The 14,642-nt window shown below is 40.3% G+C and overlaps 1 protein-coding gene across 1 annotated transcript in view; it reads left to right on the forward strand.

Moving 5' to 3' along the window:
* Positions 1-14,642, forward strand: part of LOC121513471 (oxysterol-binding protein-related protein 10-like) — a 61,450-nt gene that overhangs the window by 16,450 nt on the left and 30,358 nt on the right. The window contains exon 4 of the mRNA XM_041793242.1: positions 13,424-13,516. Coding sequence (XP_041649176.1) covers positions 13,424-13,516 — 93 coding nt within the window. The remainder of the gene's footprint in view (positions 1-13,423; positions 13,517-14,642) is intronic.

A 14,642-nucleotide genomic window follows, 5' to 3' on the forward strand; every position in this document is an offset into this window, starting at 1 on the left:
CAGAGAACCATGGTGTCAGATTTGGAGGTGCTGACTCTCAACCCGACTGCTTCACACACACACCCAATGCTTGCTGAAGGTCCTCAGCTGAGGAGGCCAACAGAACCACATCTGTAAAAAGCAGGGATGGAATTCTAAGGGCCCGGAATTCTGAGGAACCGAAAACCGTCCACCCCTGTCCATGAAAATTACAAACAGAATCCAAGACAAGGGCAACCCTTGCAGTGCCCAAAACTAGCCAGGAACGTGTCTGACTTTGTGTTCAGGATGCAGAACAATTACCAGATATATCAAATAATCTTGAGGGACACACTGGATGGGGTGGAGAGCTGCATGTGCCCCCATCAGTTGCCCACCACTGCAAGTAAACCACAAAGGGTCCTACTGGTTCAACAGTGCAATGTTGCTGATAGAGATTAACTCAGGAGACACAGCAACGACTGACTCAGGTGGAAAGAGGAGAAGTGAGAGGGAGAGAGGTGGAGAGAGAATCAATTCCACTTTAATACCTGGTTTCATCTGGTGTTAAATTGCACTATTTTACTGCCTGTATCAGCGCTGGCTTTTGTGGAGTAGGTGCTGTCTGTTATGAAGATGATTTGCATGAGTGGAGCAATTTTGCACCAATTTTGATATTCCCTCTTTTACAGGGGACAGATCCCAGCTTGCTCGATAGATCAGTTTATGTGCATTTTGTGTGCAGTTAGCGTGGGTTTCTTTCTCGCGTGTACTCTGTGGATCAGTCTTTTTTGCAGTGCTACTCTTTTGTCCTCGGTGTGTTTAAATATAAATTAGCTGATCTAAATCTCTTTGTTAAGACACTGACAGGTTTATAACGACATCACTACACTTAGATATCTGACCATCAGTGTGCTCTATCTCAGGTTATAAAACCACCCAATCACTGATCAGCTGGTCTTGTTTACCGAGACACAGACTGAAGTTTGTATCGTCCACACAGACGTGCTCGGTGAGGATGTCGGAGGCGGTGGCGGTTCTTCTCTCACATGTTGGGCTCTCAGAGGAGGCTGAGTCATCGTCTCACTTTAACAGAGCTAAAACAAGACTCAGTGTGATCACAGCTCACTTCCTGTCTGTCAGCAGGCTGAACTCTTCCTCTCATCAGCAGCAGCTCAGACTTTAAACAAGCCTCAGAGAGACGAAGGATTCTTCTAGAATCCTCCACAGACAAGTGTTCAACTCTACAGACACAAAGAATGACCAGAAGACCATCGACAGCCTGCTTTAGGAACCATGCATCATGAACTCAGTGACCAGTTTATTAGGTACACCTGCTCATCAATGCAGATATATCAGCCAATCACATGGCAGCAGCCAGTGCATTCAGGTATGATGAAGACGATGTGCTGCCACTATGCAGGGAAGAAAGGTGGTTTATCAAACATGTTCTGTCTGTAAGCCTAAATGCATTCACTGCTGCCATGTGATTGGCTGATAGCATAAATTAGCAGGTAAACCAAGGCCTGCCCACAGAGTTGGCCTGGCCCCTGATAAACCCAGAGAATGGGCCTCCCCAAACGTGAGTTATTGGTGATATCAGTGAGTGTGGTGGATCTGTAGCATTGGTGCTAGCATCCTTGATAACATTTTTATCATTTTGGAGGGGAAAGTACGTCAGGCTAACATTGGGTTGTTGGAATTATTTAACCGTGCTACTTTTTAAAATGTTTCAGAACTTTTCACCCATTGTTTATTGTTTTAAACCATTGTTAACCCATTTTTGCAACTTTAAACTTGTTTTTTTTGCTCCTTTTTGACCATCTTTACCATTTTTTGCCACCTGTCACCCATTTTGCCAACTCTATTAATCACTGTTGACCCATTTTTCAGCATCTGCCAAACTTTACCACTTTGGCACATTTTTGCCACTTCTTTTTGCTACTTTGATCCCTTTTTTGTCACTTCTCACCAATTTTGCCACATTTCTGGCACTTCTCACCCACTCCTTTTTGCTACTTCACACCCAACTTTGCCATTTCCCCCCTTATTTGCCCATTTTTGCCACTTTAAACCTTAGTTTTGACACTTTTGCCCAACTTTGCTTCTTCTTTTGCCACCTTAACCAATTTTTGCTGCTTTTAAACCTTTTTGAAATTTCCTTCCTTTTTTTTTTTTTTGTTTTATAATTATTCCCTTGTTTTCCACTGAAATCATCTTAGTTTCTTCTACTTTACTTTCTGGCATTCTGACATGAGTTAACATCATGTCTTGGCTCTAAAGTCGGACTTGTCTGACTCTTACCTGTTTGTTTACATCAGCGTGCTTACCCACACTGTTAGCATAAAAGGTAATTCTGTTTTAGGAAACAGGGATGACATTTTGTTAAAGGCAATACTGTACAACACCTAAAATGTCATGTTATTATCTAAGCTTCACTTTATGATTGGCCATGATTTTTTTGACCTCCATGAAAGCTCTCCACTTTATCCCCCTTATGGGGGCCCTGAGTGTACCTAATAAAGTGGTCACTGAGTGTATATCTGGTGACCTTAAACTCTAAATTCTGGAATAATAATCCACCATGTTTGAGTCCCCATGAGTGAGAGGCTTTATGAGATCTCTGTTTGGCTTCTTCAATCATAAATCAGAGCTTTAAAGTCCCTGTGAAGTGAGAATAAATCTTTATTTAGCTTTTTTGTATGGCACGCCGCTGTGTTATGAACCATTAAGCTGAATTTCAATCATGAAAACCATCTCTAAGTTTACAAGATTAATCTTTGAAATCATGTAAAATCAGGCAGTGTCTGCTCTAGGATGGTGTGGGCGTGTCTGTTGAATGAACTGAAGCCACGCCCACTCAGGAGAAATACGATCTTCTCAGATTATAAAAAAATGCTTCTGATCAGAGCGCAGCTGCGTAGCTCTGTACCAGAGACAGAAGTTTGGGGTTAAATTTACTGTTTTCTGGCACAAATCTCTCAGCTATGATACTTTAATGACCCGTACACTGGCGTGGCTGATAGATTTGAGAAATTTACCTCACAGTGATTAAAAACACAGCATGTAGCTGGCTGTTAACTTTCAATAAAGACGGTGACATCAGCTAACAACAGACTGGACCGAGACGAACTGATTATATATCATTGTAGCGTCAGGGAGTGGGTTAAACCCAGCCAGAAAAGAGGTAAAAGACTTTCTCACAGTCTAAATCCAAAATTCAGTCACACATTGATCTCAGTGTTTTCATGTTTATAGCAATATTATTACAACATTATCTGAGACACAGTTTGGATTTGACTTTACAGGGACTTTAAACCTGTATCATATCTGTTTTTAAAGTGCATTGATCTGAATAGAACAGTTTCTGCTGGAGTTCTGAGCATCAGGAGCTCTGATAACACACAGTAAAACCAAAGGCTCTGACACTCTGAACTGTTCAGGTTTAAGTATGCACTTCTTTAGTTTAATGTCAAAGTTTTTAGACTGAAAAAGCAGAAAAATAGACTGAGCTCATGAAGAAAGCTGCCAATTCAGCTCATCTTTCTCTCCTCTCTGCTGACTTGACCTTTGACCTCCTCAGAGGAGATCTCCAAGACCCAGAGAAAGACCCTGTCCCAGTATCAGGGCTTTGTCCCTGTGCTCTTTATCTGCAGGCCGGCCACTCTTTAGATGATTCTTAAATCTAAAATGATTTTAACTATGTGGTCGACTGCAGACATGAGGACGGTTTGAGCTGATTTTTAACATTAGATACCTCTGATTCAGCTGGACCATCAGACCACGGCTGCTGTTATGGTGATGATTTCACAGTGGAGGTTCCACAGACATGAAATCTCACAGAAACTGCAAGAATCAAACGTGACCTTAGGAGAAAAACAAACATGAAGGTTGATTGAAATCTCCAGCTGTCCTGGTGAGTTACTTACAACAAAAACTAGAAAAAGAAGGAAAATACTCAAAATAGAATCCAGGATGAGATGAAGGGATAGACGTGTTCATGCCTGTGAGCTGTAAAAGCACCTAACATCGGGTTCTGGAGGGATAGGGATCATTAAAATGATTATCCAGACACACCACACTAGAGGAACATTGGTCGTATAATTGTTTGTGAATTGTGACTTGGCGCTGATGGCCAGGGGGACAAACGTGGCCTAGATTTGGGCTTAAGACTGTAATGTGTGGCCTTCTCAGGGGTCACCGAAGTGTGCCAACATTATAAAGTTCAGGATGGAGAAATTGGGGTCTTAACGGGGCACAGAACCTGTCCTGATGTCCCTGGGTCCTGTGGAAGGTGCTGCATGAATCAAAGCTACTATCATTCATGTCATTATTATAAAAGCTTAAACTCAGACAAGTATGGGCTTTAGTGTAAGGGCTGACTTACTTTTTGGCTGACTGCTGACGTGGGTCTGTATGTGTCTGACTGACTCTACTTTCAGAGCCGTACATACAGAGATGTTCTACGGGCGGGCTTAGTTGTACTGAAGGCCATCAGTAATGGCTGCCTTCACTACAGTGATGACCTCTGATACAGCTTTAGCATTGTGTCTGTTCTGCTAGAACTGGACCATGAAGTAAAGAATTAAAACAACCATAAAAGCTTTTCATGTTGTGAAGGGTGTTTTCGGTCTTCTGCTGACCTGCTCCAGCATGACTGTGTGATAGTTACGGGGAAAGGGTTAACTTCTTGTCTGAATGCTTGTATACGATGGCTGCTAGTGGCGTGATTAGCTCGGACTTAGCCATAGCAGCAGTTTGGTCAGAAATAGACAACATTTATTTTCAAAACAAGCACTTAGGGCAACACTGAAAGCTTTCCCTGACAGAAAAGATCTTTTCAATCTTCTACAGACCCGTTTCAGCATGGGTTTGCAATTGTTACTGTTTTCTGGTGTATCTGGGGGCTGTCGCCATTAGCTTAGATGTAGATGTAGATGTAGAAAGAAAGTTAATCGGGGGAGACCACATTTCTTTTTATAACAGGCGCAAAGAGTCACACTGAAAGCGCAGAAGTTGTTCTTGTATGTCTCCAGAGCGGCCTTGGCATCAATTTTAAGCTTAGTTCTGCCATTAACAAGCTAAGGCAGCCGTGGTACGCTACGTCTTTAGTCGCTCTGATAGCTTGACATGAATGTGACGGACAGAACGTTCCTCCAACCACCTTCTGAAGATTTTCTTGTAAGTCGTGCCCTTCCTGAGCACTTTCTATAGGAGCTTTCCCAGATGAGTGTGTAATGTATTCAGTCGATCTGGTGTGTCAGGTTAGCCGTTTCCTACTTTAGGGGTCCTTCAATTCTCAACCCACAGACATTAGGGACGGCACAATTACACAGCCCAAACACCAATCACTCTGCCAAAACACACAGTTCAGTCTGGCGTTTCAATCAGCTTCCCAGTTATTTGTGGTCAGCCATATACTAGATTTTTACTTCGTTATTCTTTTGTTTTTAACCCTCAACTAGATCAGTGGTTCTCAACCTTTTCAGCCTGCAACCCCCAAAATAATGGTGCCAGAGACCAGGGACCCCCGCTGAACCTGATGGTGGTTGAACAGACATGCACAATCTAGAATAATCATGTGCAGACAAGACCGCCCATAATGGAGGATAAATGAGAGCGCTTTCTGGAGCCCAGCCAAACTGGGGGCTGGCAAAATCATGGTCCATTGTAAAGTTAAGCTGTGGTATCCATACGTCATATTTAACCTGACTAATAACCACACTTATCAAAGAGCCAAAAATATCTTTTTACCTCCACCAAGGAGGTTATGTAATCGGGTAGGTTTGTTTGTTTGTTTGTTAGCAACATAACTCAAAACTTTATGGACGGATTTTCATGAAATTTTCAGGAAATGTCAGAAATGGCATAAGGAAGAACTGATTAGATTTTGAGAGTGATCTGGATCACTGTCTGGATCCAGGAATTTTTTAAAGGATTCTTCACTATTGGGAGATAGGGCTAATGGCGGAGGTCTACACTCTCCCAGTGCTTTTCTAGTTTTATCATTTGTGTAGTAAAAAGACTTCTTAAATATGTAAAACCCTTTTGTTAAAAAAAGGAAGTGAAATGGTTTAAATTGCTAGAATGGGTTAATAATGGCAAAAAATGGCAAAAGAGATGGTGAAGTTAGATTTTAAAAGTAGCAGAAATGGGTTAATAGTATAAATAGTGGTATAAGGAGATAAAATGTGGCTAAAGTGGGGGGAAATTTGGTGAAATGGGATGAAGCATTGATATAAACTGGCAAGAAATTGAGAAAGAAAAAATAGGCAGACACTGGCAGAAATTGGTCAAACTACCAAAATTGGGCATATTAAATGGTGAAATGTAGTTAAATTGGGACAAATTGGGTGTAAAAAGTGGTAAAAAGGGATTGATAGTGGCAATAATGGGTCAACAGAGGGAATATTAAACTTAAATGGAAAGAACTGGTTAAGAAGTGGCAAAAACAGGCATAAAAAAGTGGTGGAAAGAGTTTAAAACTGACAAAAATAGGTGTTAGATGGCAAAAATTTGCTAAAATTGGTGGGGAAAAATGGTGAAAAGGGTAAAAATTTGACAAAACTGATGTAAAGTGGCAACAGTGTAATTTAAAAGTTTTATTGGGGGGCATCTGGAGACCCCTTCAAAGTGTCTTGTGACCTCAATGGGGGTCTAGTCCACTGGACTAGACAACGGTCATTGAAAATGACCAGGGGACTAGTTGGCTCTGTGGCCAAGGTGTAATTCTGTTGCTGACAAGTTGGCGACCATCCAAAACAATTAAAGTGACTATCTGACTTTGTGAGTAAGGGATATTCCAATCAACCAATAGCTGCTGACCACCCAAAAACAACTTTTTGGTAACCACTGCCTTCACATCCTTTGAAGTATTTTGTTCATCCGCTAGTTGCTGCCTAAAGAAAAAAGAACAGACCGACAAAACAAGGAGTATTTCCATCATTGACTAGTTTCTGACGACAAAAACCAATCAGGTGACTATTCAGCTCCACAACCAAGAAATATTTCAATCACAGACGAGTCAACATCCACCAGTAATGAGTAGGCGACTAGTTTGCTTACCCAACACACAGCTCTTTTTGAGGCTCTGAAAAACCTAAATGTGTTTGTCTTGGCTGTAAACCAGTGATCGTGTAGAAATGTTATTATTCATTAACAGAATGGTGCACTGATGTTAGGAGTTCACAGTAAGAGTAGAAGAAGATCAAGAGGAAAGATCCAGTGTTATCAGAAAATGACTGAGAGACTAGAAATGTAAATAAGAAAAATCTCAGCAGCTGCACCTTTAACTGATAAACTACAAACAGGATTATTTAAAGAGAGGAGTTTTACCTGCCTTATCTTTGAGCATGCTCATACCAAACACCATCAGATCTCTGGCTCTACAAATCTCACGTTATAACTAAATAGGAAGATCTGGGATGTTGGGAAGAGTTTCTGAGTATTTCTGCTCTTGTTGAGACTCTTCATCATAAATTGAGTCGTGTCGTCTGAGCTCTGTCGATGGTTAAACCGTGTTTAAACTCAGCGTGACCCCCCGCCCCCGAGTCTAACCTCCGGTTTGTCTGAGAGAAAGCGAGTGAGAACCCCCTGGTGTCAGACAGATGACGCTCTCACATCCTCTCTGAGTAAATCTACTCATAAGCTGTGTCTGTGCTCTCACTGCTGGAGGACTGAGATAATCACTGTTAATACTGCAGAGAGAGAGAGAGAGAGAGAGAGAGAGATCCACTCTGACCCTGTTTATACTTCACATTAAAGCCTTGGTCACTCAGAGACCAAATGACATCTCTATGGTCTACATCAATAATCAGTGCTGACCTATCAGAACACTCTGTCCCTCCTCTTATTCTAACAGCAGCCCATACATCCCCTCTGTGGCTCCCTGACTGTGGCTCGGTATCTCTAAGAATGAATGAGATAAGATAAGAATGAATGGAGGCCCGTTAGCCACCAGGGAAGACGATGGTAGAGAAAGTTTTCCCTCATGTTGTCATAATCATGTTTAACAGGAGGCACTAATGAACTATTTAGATCAAACTTTGTGAAGTACTGATTAGACTGGGACGACAGCTGGGAGCGCTGACTGGCCTGCACGCCAATGGCCAGGAAGGAATGTTTTAAAAACATAAATAATGACATCATGTCAAAGGCAAGGATGGAATGTTTAAAAAACATAAAGGATGACACCAATGTTAAAGGAAAATAGTGGTATGTCTTAAAAACAAAGAATGCAATCATGTCAAAGGCAAGGATGGAATGTTTTAAAAACATAAAGGATGACATCATGTCAAAGGCAAGGATGAACATTTAAAGACATAAAAGATGAAATTATTTTTAAAGGCATAGATGGAATGTTTTATAGACATTAAAGATGACATCGTCTTTAAAGGCAAGGATGGAATGTTGGTGAAGTGTAGGACGCCCAGCCTTGATGAAAGGCTGTGTTAGTTTTACTCCGGATGGAACGGAATCCTAACCTGACACACCAGATGGATTTGTTTCACACACCCATCTGGTAAACCTCTCATAGACGGTGTTTGAGAAAGAGCAGAACCTTTGAAAAAACTCGGAGGGGTGATTGGATGAACATTCTGTCTGTCACATCTCTACGGGCCAATCAGAGCAACAAAACACGTGATGTAGCCGAGACTGAGGAAAAACACGAACCATGGCGACTGTAGACATGTAAGTACACGACTTTTGTCGTTTTTCAAAGAAAACAACTCACTGCTGTACTTTGTTCTTCTTTTAATGAAGACATGGTGCTTTAGCAGCATCCATGCTAATCTCTTCCACTGTAATTGCACAGGCCTCTTGTTGCTGCTTGTTTACGTCACAACCCCCCCGAGTCCTGTCACTTTCTAAACAGTTCAGACAGGAGCTTTGCAAGATGGATTCGTCAGTGAGAAACATGGAAACGGGCGTATCCATCTGTTTTGCGAGGTTAACGGGACCCACACCCTCCAGAAAGTTCAGGTTTTGTCTCTTCAGTCCACAGAATATTTTCCCAGAAGTCTTCAGGATGTTTTCAGTCAAATGTGACCAAAGCTGGTAAAAACAACTGCAAGTCGTCCGAGGTCATTTTTGAGTTTTTTCACATTATGAAAGCGTAGATTCCAAGCTTTCAAATGATCACACACCCTAATCTGAGCATATTTTACAAAGATATGCTCATTTGAATGTTAACTTCTAGTTTCTGTTTGTTCTGAGAAAACTGGGTTCAAAGTTTCAGGACTTCTCCTACCTTCAGGCAGGCCAGGTAATGAGCGTGAACAATAGAGCCACATTTACAAAAAGTCCACCCAAACCAAGCTTCTGAATCGGACTGGTGACACTCATCAAAATATTCCCACAGGAAATCCGCCTTCATCAAACTTTCACTGTCGAGTGATCGTGAAGTTGTCCCAAGTCTGTTGATAATTCTTGCTACTTTGTCATCATCTCTTCTACTTTTCTTCGCTGCAGGGTGCATCTTGAGGCTTGTTGATAAAGGTGATAACTAGAAACAGCTGTAGCTACGTTTGAGCCATGCGGTGTTTGTTATTGTCCATCTCAATGGGTGAAACTGGGAATAATGGCAGGCTGAGTGGCCAATTATCACCCAGCAGTTTCGCTTTCCCCTCCCCTCAATCTCCCTGCAGAAACTACGAAAAGAGGGCATTTTAAAACACAAAATTAATGCTTTTAAATATCACATTTGTGTTACTCTTTTCATCAAATGAGTAGTTTAAATGTCGGACTTGCATAAAATGAGAAAAAACGAAGAATGATCATTTTGAAGAAAACGACTTTGTATCCATTTTTCTCAACCATCGGAATGCCGACTGGTGGGAACTTTATCTGGCTTCGGGCACAAATGTGAGATGAGCCTTTGTGTTGTTTTTTTGTCAGCGGTGGTTTTTGGCTTTGCAGCTGTCTCATGATGCCATTGTTGCCCAGCGTCTTTTACTATTGTTGAGGTCTGGAGAGTCAAACTGAACTCAGCTCTAATAAAATTGTGGTCAATTACAGTTAATTCATGATTTAACAAGAGGAGTCAATGACTTCTTCATATAGAGCCAGGTTGGTTTGGATGGTTTTATTCCCCTTAATATGTGAAATCAACCTTTAAAAACTGACTTCTGTATTTACTCAAGTTATCTGTGTCTTAAGTTATTTTATGAATTTAATAATAATATATTAAATATTATAAATTAATTTCTTAATTTTGTTTGATGATCTGAAACACTGAAATGTGTCAAATATGAAAAAATAAGAAATCAGGAAGTGGAAGAATATTTTCGACAGTGCTGTACATGATCAAACTTTGGTGTGTAATCTTAGAGCTGACTTTTATTGCTGATGGAGTCAGGAGAGGTAAACTCTTTATAACAGCTATGATTATAATCATCTCCTGCTCTCCTTGTCCCCTCTCCTTTATATTTAAAACTCTGAAGTCAGCGTGGAGCCTCCAAGGAGGCCGAGACGACAGGAAGCTCTTCCTCACATCGCTGACAGCTCAGATGTCTGAGCCCAGAGGAGAGAAACAGGCTGAATAAGCAGAACAAAGTCTGAAACATGCAGGGATGGAGATGTAGGGAGGGTCCATTAGTGAAGAAACTAAACCTGCCGTGAGTCTGAGCGAGCACTTCTCTGATATTTACACCAGATATAATCCGATAAACAGCAGAGGAGGAGACGGTCGATGAAGAAAGTCCAAAGACTGAGGATCGGTCTAAAGTCTAGATGTTTTCAGAGAATGACGACCATGGACAGGAAGTTTCTGCTTTTAACAACCCGTTATCCTGCTAATGTGTTGTTTCACAGCTTTAAGGCAGCTACACGCTGACAAGATCCTTATCTGGCTCCAGACCCAGGTAAGGGTCCAGATCCAGGTAAAGGTCTGGAGCTGAAAAGTGTGTGAAGCCTTGACTGGGTTTAATGTTAGAATTAGGTGTTGGTGCAACTTTTTAGCTCCTTTAAAACACAGTTCCAACATTTGCATCTTCTTTTTTTCCACCTATTACCCATTTCTGCTGTTTGTTAACCTTTTATGCCCTGATTTGCTGCTGTTATGGTACATTATACCTATTTTTGCCACTTTAGGCCTTTTCTTTGCCTCTGTTTTGCCACTTGAAATCCATTTTTCACCCTTTAATGCCTTGTTCGCCACTGTTTTGCTATCCTTGCGGTTTTATCACCTTTTGCTGCTTTGCTTTAGAGCACCTTTTCTGCTAACCTTGCAAAGCAGATGCATACGCCTGTTTCCATGTTTCTCACTGGCAATTCCATCTTGCAAAGTTCCCGTCTGATCCATCTGGGCCCGGTTAGAAAGTGACTGGACCAATCAGCAATGGGGGCAGTACTTTCAGGCGCAGCAGAGTCATGATGTAAACAAGCAGCAACAAGAGGCTGGTGCAAGTATGGCAGAGGACATTAGTGTGGATGCTGCTAAAGCGCCAGTTTTATCAGAACTTGACCACATTTCTTTGTTAAAAGAAGAACAAAGAACAGCAGTGAGTTGTTTTCTTTTCAAAAATGACAAAAGTCGAGTACTTACATGTCTACAATCACCATGGTTCGCATTATTCCTCGGTAGCTGTGCATGCACACCTCTGTCACGGCTACGTAATGCGTTTTGTTCTGATCACACTCCAAGTTTTCTTTCAAAGCCTCTGCCCTTTCCCAAACGCCGTCTATGAGAGTGTTACCAGATGGGTGTGTGATACAAATCCATCAGGCGTGTCAGGTTCGGGTTCCGTTCCATCTGGAGTAAAACTAACACAGCCTTTCATCAAATAAAACATCAGACCAACAAACAAAACATGGGAAAATGGCAGGCGTCCTACACTTCACTGACATTCCATCCTTGCCTTTAAAGACGATGTCATTCTTAATGTCTATAAAACATTCCATCCATGCCGTTAAAAATGATTTCATCCTTTATGTTTTCAAAACATTCCATCCTTGCCTTTAAAGACGATGTCATTCTTAATGTCTATAAAACATTCCATCCATGCCTTTAAAAATGATTTCATCCTTTATGTTTTCAAAACATTCCATTCTTGCCTTTAAAGATGATGTCATCCTTAATGTCTATAAAACATTCCATCCATGCCTTTAAAAATGATCTTGTCCTTTATGTTTTTAAAACACGTCATCCTTGCCTTTGCCATTTTCATCATCTTTTATGTCTTTAAAATGTTCCATCCTTGCTTTTGACATGATGTCATCATTGATGTCTTTAAAACATTCCATCATTTTCCTGAGAGGTTTACCAGATGGATGTGTGAAACACATGTTGGGTTACTTTTCTGCAGCTCTTTTGCCACTTTTCACCAGTTTAACCACTTGTTGACCAGTTCTGCCATTTTCATCATATTTTTGGCTGCCTTTTTTTTTTTTTTTTACTATTTTTGCCACTGTTTTACCTTTTCTTGCCATATTATGCCCATGTCTTTTACTTCTTGTCCATCACCTTCCACACTCATTTCTGCTTTTTTCTAACTTCTTTTTCTATCTGATTGTATTTTTGCCTCTGTATGGCTCTTTTTTGCTGATTTTTGCAGCTTTTTGCACCTTTTGCCACATTATGCCCATTTTTTTTCCCTATTTTCTAACTTATTTTTGCCACTTTTTGCCACTTAATACCCATTTTTGCTGGGGGGTGGGGGGCTTGTAACCCACTTTACCACCATGTTCTCTTTTATTCTTGCCTTTTTTTCCACCCATTTTTTCAATCTGGGATCATTTTTGCTTCAGAAAGCTCTCCCTTTAACCCTTTATGTTCAGCCTCACATTTATCTGTGCTTTAATGGTATTTTCATGTTAATTTGCTCTTTACTGTTGTGGAGCTGCAGCTGAAAGTGACGGTAACACGACTGTAGTGGGCCTGCATTACCGAGGAGTGTTTAGTAAACACTGTTACTAACTCATAATTTGATAATAATAAGGCAATAGTTACATAGTAGTAAGCTGCATTTCACCATGTAATAACTAAATTATATTCATCAAGTATTAACTCAGCATATTAATTATCACGTATTTCCTAATACTGAAGCAGTTCTCTGGTAATCAGCTGATATTTTACTCTGAATTTAACCCTAATCTTAAAAATTACTTGATAATTATTAAAGAAAGTCTCACTTTATTTTAATTCATATTCCTATTTCTAAGACATTTCTGGGTAAACATCTAATTACAGAGAATTATCACGTTATTATGAAGAATAACTTTATATTTGATGCATTGTTACTGGATAAATACTTCCTCAATATTACCTGGTTATTACCTGGTAAAATACCAGTTTATTACTATGTAATTACCGTCTTATTCTGGAAAAAACCTAGATAATTACCACTATTACTATAATTTTACTAGGTAATGAGGGCCAACTCAAATGAGTGCTAGCAAAGATAACATCTAAAACTGCTAAAAATAAACGTGACTCTGGTTCTTAATGGCGTTTGTCTGTGTTCAGGCGATGAGTCCGGCTGAAGGTCAGCAGAAGTCTCTGGTGAACTCTGTGGAGTCTCTGCCGTCCAGAAGAGGGCCGCTGTCTGGTCTGGATGAGGTAACGCCACATATACAATCAATGACGGGAAATAAGCTTAATGACCACAGCGTCAATTTATCCTGTTAATCCTCAATAATTAAGGACCTGCAGCATTAACCTGTTATTCATCCTTTTAATCCTCTAAATCAGTGATTCTCAGCTGGTCAGGCATCAGGACACACCACCTCCTCCTTAAGAGAAATCACAACCCAAACTAAAAAGAAAACTTTATTTATTTCATAAATGTTGGTTAATCAGTATTCTTGGCTACCATTAAACCATGAAGACAAAAGAACACTCTTAAAAATGTTGATATGTGGATCCTAAATAGAAAAACGTGTTGAACAAAGAGACGGGACAAAACAAGCACGGTCATTACAGAAGGATTTACATGCTTACATCTTGTTTTACACTGAAATCCATACTTTTTCCACCCTGCAGTGTGAATGTTTACATGTTTTGTTCAATAAAAACATGAAAACACATCATTTTTTGTGCAGTATTAGTTTAAGCAGACTGTGTTTGTCTATTGTTGTGACTTAGATGAAGATCAGAACACATTTTATGACCAATTTATGCAGAAATCCAAGAAATCCCAAAGGGTTCACATACTTTTTCTTGCAACTGTAAGAGGAAATAAGCTTAATAACCAAGGACCTGCAGCATTAATCTGTTATTTATCCTTTCAATTCTCTAAATGAATAAAACCACAGCTTTTAAAGTAAATTTAGAGGCTGCAGAAGATTTAAATCTAAATTTATCACAAAATATTCTCAGAGATTCGGTAAAAGAGCGTGTAGATTTATGCAGATTTTCATTCACTGCAGTAAAGTATTAAGAGCCTGTAGGTCGAGCAGTAGGTGGCGCTTAACGTTGCATTGCATTATGGTCTATATCTGTAAGGTGTTGAAGATAAAGGAGGATTAATGACTGTAAATGGAGACTCTGAAACACTTTTTTCTAAACTGGTGTGCTCTAGAAGATTTCAGAAACTGCTCTGGGAGATTTTTAAAAACTGGAGCGTTGATATCTCAGGGTTAAACATTCCTGAGTTGTTTTTAACTTCACTCTTAGAAAAATGGTCTTCAGTGTTGGAGTAGCTCAGCTCTATAAAGAGTAAACTGATCTACCCACTGCCATTTCA

The sequence above is a fragment of the Cheilinus undulatus genome, linkage group 8, assembly GCF_018320785.1.
Source record: "Cheilinus undulatus linkage group 8, ASM1832078v1, whole genome shotgun sequence".
NCBI classification, from domain to species: domain Eukaryota; kingdom Metazoa; phylum Chordata; class Actinopteri; order Labriformes; family Labridae; genus Cheilinus; species Cheilinus undulatus.